Consider the following 10,317-nt stretch of genomic DNA (forward strand, 5'->3'; position numbering starts at 1 on the left):
CTGCCATGATAGCTAACTTTGAAACAACATTCTCTTTTATAAGAGTATGTATTATGTACCACACCAAGGATCAGGGAACCTTGTGGAATAGGGGTCAGAGAGAATGGAAAAGCCAGAGGACAGGGAAGGGTGCTGTGAAATAATATCTCTGGATATGATAAGGCTATCTATTGCAATCATGATCTCATCAGAGCTGTGGTTACCTGCAGAAGATCAAGACATAGATAGGTCAGAGATAATCTCAAGGTCCTACCTTATCCTGAGGAGCTACTGGTAGTGGGTTGTTACTGGGGAGGGAGAATCAGTCTTTACTGAGGATGTGGTCCATGATGAGTTTTCTGTATTCCAGTGGACATTCCCACACCCATCAGCATATGGGCAGCATTAACCAGACTTAGTCAGTTATCAAACCATCAAGTTGGGAGAGAGAAATGTTGGGGGATATGAGAGGAGCTGGAATGGAAAATGGGAGAACAGATAACATACTTCATGGTATGATTTTTTTAATTGTATAAAATTTTCAAAAATAAAGTCTTTAAAAAAGAATCCAATGAATCCACAATTAAGAGAACAGAACATGCATTACATTCGGCTCTGTCAGTCTCAGACAGGAGATTTATGACCCCAGGGCTACAATGTCCTAACTTCCTTCCCTGCCACTTATACAAAGATGGGGTTGTTTGTTTCTTTAACCTGTAAACTCAGCTTGAACCAGAATCCTGGATCAATCACTATCTCCCACCTTTTAGGTGATAGATTTAGAAGAAAATGAAAGATAAGGATTCCATAGTCTATCAGAAATGAGCTGTACCATTGAGAGAAAATTTGAGCTGTAGGCCTTCCAAAAAGAACTGCAGAGCCCCTGCAACGCAATGCCAACCCGTCAGCATGGCTGTGATCTCACTACCTTAGTCAGCAGTAGGTAGCTGAGTGGTCTGTGTTCTTACCTCGGTGTGGTCTCCCATTGTGAGGTGATATTAGAAATGTTGCTGCCATGAGGGAAAAGAACCCCAGTGGGTAGGTGTCTGCCTAGTTTACCATGAATCCCTCAAGAACTTCATTAGACTAATTATTTGAAGTTACCTTCTACCTACCCTGCTTCATCTTTATCTTAGTCTTCTCAGTATTTACTTTCTACTGGGTATAATTAATCTCTTTGAAGTTGCATGTGACTTTAATGACAGTTAATGAGGCAGGGCATCTGTGTCACAGATGGCTTCAGCGGACACCTTTTAATGAGTGCAGAGCAAAAAGAGACTAAGCATTTGAGTCACTTGGTGAAAGGAGTTCTATAAAGTCTTTGGTAAATGCTGATGGCTTCTGGGGGAGGAAGACTGATGTCTTTAAGGGTGTAACCCCTGTGCCATGCTCCAGTTGATGTCCTCACACCTAGGAGTATGTAGGCAGCATAACTTGGAACCATTGGATTATTTGTTTAAAAAAATTAAAAATGGGACATGAAGGTGATAGTTTGGGAGGTGGGAATGGATCTGAAAGGATAGGAGGGGATGGAATGTGAATATGATTAAAATACATTTACAAAATTCTCAAAGAATTAGTAAAAGTAACATATTAAATGTAGCTCTTTGTGGAAGTCTAGACACATATTAGTGTATCCCGGGTATGGGAAAATAACTTGGGCAGTGTACATAAATTTGCATGAGTCTTAAAGGCTTTCTAGAAATTCAAACTTTGGATTTCTGGTTCTGTCTCCCTTGGTTCCTTCCTGATTAAAGTGCTAAAGTAGGCCAGATGCTACTGAAGACAGCCAACCTCATCCAGTTATTAGCCAAGCCTTGAGGCAAATGAGCAGAGGAGCCAGTAAATGAGAAGACACTTTCCAAACTAATAGAGCCTTCAGAGAGAATTCAAACTCAGCACTACATCTCCTGATTTTATTCCTTTGGAAACATTTCCTGAACAATCTTAATCTTTTCAAACATATTTTACAGGCATTTAACAAAAACAACTTGATATTAGAGGAGAGAAACAAATACTTCAACCCACATCTCACTGGGAAGACCTACTCCAACGCCTACTTTACAGATCTCAACAACTATGATGAATACTAGCAGCTCTTATACTTGTGGCTCCTTGTAAACTCTCTGCTCCTCAAAGCCGTGCTCCATGACTGCCCATGTTTCTGAGGCTTCAGAGATGACATGTGGATCCATTTCAAGTGCATTTCAAGCCAAGACTTTCCCATTGCTACAAAAAACCGCACACCCTTAAACACCTGAATGTGGTGTTGTGACAATCTGGTCTGTAACAAACATTTGATTGTTGCTAAGTGAGCCATGGTGTGAAGTTTTGTATTATGCTCATTCCAAATTCTAACTGGTCTATTGTTTCATGAGTTTTATTTCATAAATGTGCCAACCACATTAGAAAGTGTCTTCAGACACATAGCATCTTCATGATTTTGAATGTAGAGCTTCATGATATTTTAATTTGAAAACAAACAAAAACCAGGCACTTTATCTGAGAGGTCCCTTCCCACCAACAGGGTCCATAGTAACTCAAAGAATGAAGATATGACTATGGTCAACTCCCCCAACCTGAGTTACTCTTGGAAAGAATTTGTTTGCACTTGGAGTGATTCCTGCCCAAGGAAGCCTAGGGATTCTACCTGCCCTGGACCTGCCCAGTCATGGCACACTGAGATCATTTTCTATGGTCTGGGATGTGACTGTCGTCACTGTGTGGTGAACACATGAAGCAAAGAGCAGACAGAGAGACACACAGCAGTGTTCTGCAGCTTGCAGTGAAACTAGCCTTACTCTGACTTTCGGATTCCGTGGCATTCCAGGGAGCTCCCTGCCATGCTGTAGGCCTGAAGGCCACCTGCCTGGGCATTGGGGACATGCTGAAGAGTCAGTCTTAACATTTGGTTAGACTCTACATCCCCCCCTCCCTGCAGGAAAAAAAAAAAACAACTTGAACATTATGATGCCAATTGTGGAAAATATTGAAAGTACTAAACTGTAATTGAAAGCTACTCTTTTTATTTTTTTTTGTGTTATGCAGTGTTGAATGAACTGATGTTTAATGATAAGCATTTTTTGTATTCATCATCTTTGATGTGTCTAATGTACATCAATGAGCCCCTATCAAGAGCATTAAAGGTGTGTCAAACTGTCCCTCTGGGGCTCAGCACAGTCACACTGGAGTGACACTCCAGTCCCATGGTCTGCTTCTTTGTCCCTTGCTGTCCCCAGGCCAGAGGAGGGACAGGCTCTGAGTCTTTCGATCAGAGCTGCCTTCCTGGGCACCCGGCCTAGCCAGTTCCACTTTGCTCTGAGGCAGTAGCAGTCATGATATACCTTGAGAGGTAATAGTTCAGAAGGTCAGGGCTTTAGTGACCCCTCTGCTCTCAGTCATGGCAGAATGTTGTAAGATCGTTCCTGAGGTCCTCAGAGGAGTAAAGGAGACCCATTAACACCTGAAACAGAGAATATGGGTATCGCTTTAATGCTTTTTAAAAGCAAAGACAAAATGGTTTGTCTGTGCCACTGGTCACTAATGATAAAGGCCTGAGTAGGTATTCGTACATGTTCTTATGGGTAAATAAACTTTCACATCTATGCAAATGTAAAGCACGGGGAATAAAGATTACAGGGTTTTTATGAGTATGTATTTTCCCTATCAAATATAAAAAAAGAAATCTCAGAAAATGTTCCCCCCCAAAAAATCCCATGATTAGTCATGAATTATTCTCATATAGGCACATTTTTCAGACCTAATTCTCTGTTAAAATTGAAATTAAAATGGCAGATGGGCTCTGGGAGATGTGTCAGATTGTAAAGAAGTGGCATATGGGAATATCCCAATGAGACATCGTGTGGCATTTCACACACTTCTTCGACAGTGTACGTGGCCTCCGTTGCACACACTTTTAAAATCCACACTCAACAGATGATTTATTTGTTGTCTCTAGGGTGGATTTTCATTGAATGCTTGAACTCATCACATTACTTTCTTTTAAGAAAAGAATAAATCCTCCTGGCGTAGCACTAAATTTTCTTGTTTTAAAAATAAGCTCCCCTTCTTGAATGTTTCCCTAACTTGAAAGGTCATTTTGTTTCCCCTGGAAATGAGGGTGCAAATATTTCAAGAACTTATAGCCAAACTTGATAGAAAATGCATTCTAGGTTACCTTCATTCTGGTCCCTGTCCATTTGATATAGTAACCCCACCCTGGGATTCTCATATTTGAAACAAGACTATATTCTGACACTAGTATTGCCTTTTCAAAGCCTCATTTTTGGCTTCCTGGTTCTTTATTCAAATTTCCACACCCTGCCACCTTTGCTCTTATTTAGCCAATCAATTGGAACAATTGCTTAGGAATACCATGGGCTGTATTCTGGTTTTCACCACCAGTGACATGACTTCTCTTCTGGAGGTATACTGCTGCTGCTCCTGGTGCAGTGCATGCCATAATCCAGACTTCTTAATAGTACATCTCACACACACACACACACACACACACACACACACACACACACACACACTATGCAAAGGATATGCCATTCACTTTGGAACCTCCTTTTCAGAGTAGATCTGCTCTACCTGGGGACTTTTTGTTTGGGTTAGGCTGCAACCTGCAGGTCACATTTTAATTTCCAGACTGGCACTGTCATTTCCTTCTCTCCTCCCTGCTTCATCCCTCCCTCCAACCATTCTTGCCTTCCTTTGTTCCTTCATTCTTTCCTTGCTTCCCTTTACCCTTTGATACAAGAAGCACATGGAGGAGTTAACATGTGTAAGCTACATCTGGCTGAACCTGTTGTCAAATGACATTAATCAGCTTATTTTTCTAGAATTAGGGTTCAAGTTTGGCTGGTTTTCATTAAGAAACTGGCTTTAGTCACATACTTACATTCTCTGGAAGTTGGTCCCAATGTTGTTTAGGGTCCTCACTCCATCATCAATCCTGCTAGGTGCTGACATTCTGCAGAAAGAAGAATAGAATCTTTGCACACTGCACAGCCTAAGACATTTCCAAATACCCTGGGGACTTTCTTGGAACTGGGGGCCGTGTCACCACTGACTGAAGCTAACTCAGTGAGTTCTAAGGAACTCTGGGACATTGGGTGAAACTATGCTTCAAAAGAAAAGTCTCTGTCATCATAGTTCTAGGCTTTTTCTTTAAAACTTCCCAATGCAAGCTAGGCCTCTTTATGCCTCTGTCACTTAAAACTTAACTCCTGGTACCCAAGCATCCCTAGTTCTGTTGAATACAACAAAGCGCATATTAAAGTAGATTCTACCTAGAATTAGCATTGACCTTGAGGGAACAGAAGAAGATTTCCTATGCATATGGTGGAATGAAAGAGACACTAAAGCAATTGAAGATAAGCCACAAACAGTAAATGTTTGTGAGGGCATCTGCCATCAAGATGCCTCTGTCACCAGGAAGGATCAACTCACATAGTTGGGTGTGGATGCTATTGATTCACAGGTGATACTGAAAAGAAAAGAAACAGATGTGGCATGTGAGATGGAAAGGTGAGGGTTGTCACTCCCTAGTGAATATCCTACATAGGCCCTGGCACAGATCTAGCCTACAACCAAGTACTGTGGGCCTGACATTTGGACTCTTCTATAATCACATTTCCTAGGTGCATGAGTCTTAGTTAAGAGCATGAGCATTGTTGCCTTCTTACTTATCTACAAAGGCATGGAAATGACCAGTTCTGACACCTGTATCAGCAAATGTTCCACATGGATTTTGCCTTCAATACTGTGGACAATTTTTCATCAAAGAGGATTCCACCTAAAGAATGGCTATGTTATTGTGTGATCAAATAGCTCAAGGGATGTTTTCCTAAATAGGCATCAGGGTTGTATTTGGTCATTCATCTAAATACAGCCTATTAGTACATAAATTTGTATATATCCTCATGTTTCTTTGCTAAATTTTCTTGCTTTTAGAATAAACCACAAATAGTTCCCCAATAAGTAAAGCCATATTCCTCCTCAGTTTTTCCACAGGGTCATCAACTTTCTTAACTATGAGGTATCCTAGAATCTTCAGTGAGCCCTTCATGTTTTAAGTCATACTTTGGGGTCCACTACATTCAGTATTACTGTCTCCAAAAAAAAAAAAAAAAAAAGTTTGGGAGCCTCAACCAGAAAAAACAGACACCATTTACCAGTTGGTGATATAGTGGACTCTGTCAGCCTCAGATCAACCTCTTTTTCAAGTGACAGTCTGTGTCTGAGTCTCATGGCTCCCAAAATCACTTTTCCTGGAGGTCTCAAAGCAGTAACCTTACATCAACTCCTTTGCAAACTCTCTGCTGTTTTCCTAGAGTCTAAAAATAATATTAAACATGCCTGGCTCATCTATTCATTCCTACACCTTTACAACTTCATGGAACATCTAGAGATTTATGTTGAAACATCATTGTCAGTATTTCAAAACTGTTATTAGCCATGGGTATTTGATATTATCTATTATCAAATACTAAAGGACATAGTGAGTACAATGCTTCTTTGAGAAATGCATGTGAGATGGGAAAACCCAAGTTAATGTTCTTGTTGACCTAGCAGATGTATCACGGGGAATGCTGTGTGAGAGATTAATGCCCAGAGCCCAGGCATCATCTGTCTCTCCAGCTTATCTTTTCAGTTGTTATCATTAATTACAATGATGTAAGGAGATTTTGCAGCTTTATAAATACTAAGCCAAGGCCTTCAGGTTGTCTCTATGAATAATCTTATGAAACAAAAGAAATGTGTTGTTTTCCAGTTTGCTACTGTTCCCTTTGAGAAACATTATATACAAACTATTGGCAGAAGTTGCAAAAGTCACTCTTCTTTGTGGACTTATGTTGAAGTTGCATTCACATTGTAATGTTGCATTATCAGAATTTTGATATATGTTACTGGAGCATTAGGGATAGAAACACATCTCTTAAAATAGTTCAGACTACAAACAATGTGCAGCCTCCTGAACACCAAATTTGGAGTCTGATACAAATGGTATAGCTCATAATGAGGGCCCAGCCCCCAAACGTGATCCCATTGAATGATGTTCTGCCATTTAAGCTAATAACCATGACCAGAGCCTAATATCAACTTGCTTTACTTGGGAGACAGTGTACAGATAACTAAACTAATCAAGGATACTCTTGGATCAGAAAGGGAAAATCAGAGATGGAAATCACTAAAATGTAAGCAGGGCAGGAAGATCTCCACCCCTTCATAATCAGTCAAGAATCTAAGGCCAGTATGTCATCCATAATCCTTATCTTTCCCGGCTTCTTGGTGATTTAATACCAGATGGTTCCAATGTTAGATAAATACAAGCAGAAAGCTAAGCCTGAGCTCTGGTAAACAGAAACTGTTCTTCCATCAGGACGCTAAAGGAAGTTTGTTGTCTGCAGGAAATGATTGACTTTCCTTATAAAGTTGCGAGTGCCTTTGCTAAGCTCTGTGCTGTTATTCCTCCTGGTTATTGATTGTTCCAATCAGAGCCAAGGGTTGGCTGTATACACTTTGAGGAAAACTACTCTTGTGTGTCTGTTTAAACTCAGGAACAGAAAATGAGACAGAAATGCCTCATGTTCCAATGTGGTTTTGCTTTCAGAACAGGAACAAGGGTGTGTTCAGATGAGGTGACCCTAGTCCAGCCTGAGAAGAAAAAAAAAAAAAAAGCTGTTGCTTTAATTTTTAGATCTTCATGGAAACATGTTAGATCCTGCCCTGTGATAGAAAAGTCTAGTCAGTGCACATAGAAGTCAAGGTTTGTTTCTGTTGCTCTTCAGTACACAGGCACAAGGAAAACATCAAGATTATTAGCAGGGACACAGTGTGGAATGAGAACCAACTCGAATGTTATGTGGGTTGTTTTGTCTGATTTTGCAACTCCAATATCAGAACTGCTAGAAAAATTAATCAAATTGGTATGTTGTATTTGGGTTTAAAATGTTAGCAGTGTCTTCTGTGCTAAAGTTGACCACTTATCTCTTATACCATGACTGTGGACTAATGCCTCGAGATCTGTTTCAAAAGCATGCACAGTGCAAGCCTCCAACAACTGAATCACTATGATGCTCACCTCATCTGTCAATGAGATGCACCAGCTTGTCTCAGTGTAAGATTCTGCAAAACATGTGGCCAAACCTGTGCTACCCGACTTGGTCAACTTTGTACCTGCTATGCCTCCTTGCCTGTTTTGTGATACAAAATAAAACTGCTTGGGATTGTTTCATTTCCCATTCATGGAAGTTTCTCCTAGACCAACTTCAGCCCCTGGTAAACCTGCAGACTGTGACTGATCTTAAGATTTGAACTTCAAAGGTAATATATGTTAGCTACTACAGAACCATTTCAAGAGTGAAGTAGCTCTGCATTCCCCTGTTAGTTCCCTGAGAAAACAGCTACCTGGGTCTGTGCAGGAATGCACCTGCCGGTGACTATTTCTCAGACATTCAGCAACCCACACTGCTCAGTCTTTATGTTTGGCTGTCAGTATTTCCTCTGAACTCTCACTAGACACCTGCATTGGTGGTTTCCTGTGGTCATTGTCTTTTTGTTTAACTTGCTGGTTTTATGTTCTCCCTTAGAGCTGACCAGGTCCTTGCCTCAAATTGTTGCTTGATGATGCCTGGCAGAAATCTTGATTTCAGAAATTAGTTTGAGACCCTAATTGTGTCAACTCAGGTAGGGACCTCATTCTGTCTGTCACTGAACCAATTATGGAAGTTCCAAAAAGGAATGGGCAGGGGCACTTCCCAAACAATCAGCCAAAAACAACTCACAACTGTCTAACCAAACATATTAATAAGGTGAAACTTGTACTTATTATAGCAGTGGAAATGTCGTCTTGTATCACTGCTCTAGGTGCATCTATCCAGTGTCTATCATCTCTTTTAACAATGAAGTCATAAAATGGTTCTGCATATTGCCAAGAGCACAACACTACTCCCTTCCTAGAACTCCCTTCCAATCCCGCTCATCATCTCTCTGCCAACATTTTGTGGAAACTAAGAGAATAGTAATTATGTACAGATAAATTGTATTATATTTTTTGTACTTAATGTTTTGTGTAAATAGTTTGCCTCATTCAGTTGTATGTGAGTATTGAAATAAACCCTGCCATTTAGGAAACAGTTAGTGGCATTTTTCTTTCCATAGTCTCCCAAAATGTGGTAAGGCCATTTAGAGGATCAAGTTTTGTCAGAAGAAAGGTGTGGATGACCTGCTGGGTGAACCTACACAATATATTGTTTGGTCTTTGTTAGTTATTAGGCAGCACTGTTTACCATGTGAGAAAAAGTCACGAGGCTCAATAAAACCCACTATGAGAGTTTATTAGGAGAAGGGAGGGACAGAAAAGGATGTGCTTAGGCCTACTGAAAGACTTGTGCAGGAAGAGGGGGGAGGGTATGTGGACTCTGCCTTTTATGGACTCCCCTGTGCATGCACATATGGGCTTGTGTAGCTATGCCACATATGCACATAGATTACATGATCACACTGCATGCAATTACATGCCCACGCCGCACACAATTATGGGATCACACAGGGCATGATTATGTAATTACGTAGGACATAAGGGCCCTGGAAATGACTAAGCATCTCACCAGCGCATGCATAGTCATTCGGGCATGGCTAGAATTCCTATCATCCCAGACTTTTTGTTCTTATAAAAGATAGTGGGTGAATGGGGATGGGGGTGCCTTTTAAAAAGAGCTAGAGGCAATAATTTTACCCAGTCGAGGTGAAGTTCCTGTGACATCTTAGTAAGAATGGGTTTTAAAGACCAGTTGGTACACTCCACCTTCCCTGAGGACTGAGGGTGGTGTGGGATATGAAAATGCCAAGGGATGTTAAGAGCCTTAGCTAGTGTCTGGGAAATCTGGGAGGTGAACTCTGGAGCATTATCAGACTGAAGAGAGGCAGGAATCTCAAACCCAGTAACAATTCCCCAGAGAAGGAAATCTGAAACTGTCTGAGCCCACATATTAGAAACTGGATATGTGTCTACCCAATTCAAAAATGAGTCTACCATCACGAGGAGATATTTAGTTCTTTTGACAGTGGGCATATGGGTAAAATCGAGTTGCCTGTCAGACAGAAGCAGTTTCAGGAGACATGGTGCCCCATCCCCACTCACCCTCCATCTTTTATAAGAACAAATAGGCTGGGATGATAGGATTTCTAGCCATGCCCCCATGACCTTGCATGTGCTGACAAGACAGTCATTTCCTGGGGCCTTATGTCCTACATAATCTGTATGCTGCATGGTCATGTAATTGTGCAGCATGATAACACAATCTATGCTCATGTGTGATGTAGCTACCT

General features: G+C 40.9%; 1 protein-coding gene across 1 annotated transcript in view; it reads left to right on the top strand.

Moving 5' to 3' along the window:
* Sema5a (semaphorin 5A) overlaps nt 1-9,120 on the top strand; it is a 472,079-nt gene extending 462,959 nt beyond the window's left edge. The window contains 1 exon segment of the mRNA XM_036206837.1: nt 1,953-9,120. Within this exon segment, the coding sequence (XP_036062730.1) occupies nt 1,953-2,072 (120 nt within the window). The 3' untranslated portion in view covers nt 2,073-9,120.
* The last annotated feature ends 1,197 nt before the right edge of the window (nt 9,121-10,317 follow it).

Source organism: Onychomys torridus, chromosome 15, assembly GCF_903995425.1.
Source record: "Onychomys torridus chromosome 15, mOncTor1.1, whole genome shotgun sequence".
In the NCBI taxonomy this organism is placed as follows: domain Eukaryota; kingdom Metazoa; phylum Chordata; class Mammalia; order Rodentia; family Cricetidae; genus Onychomys; species Onychomys torridus.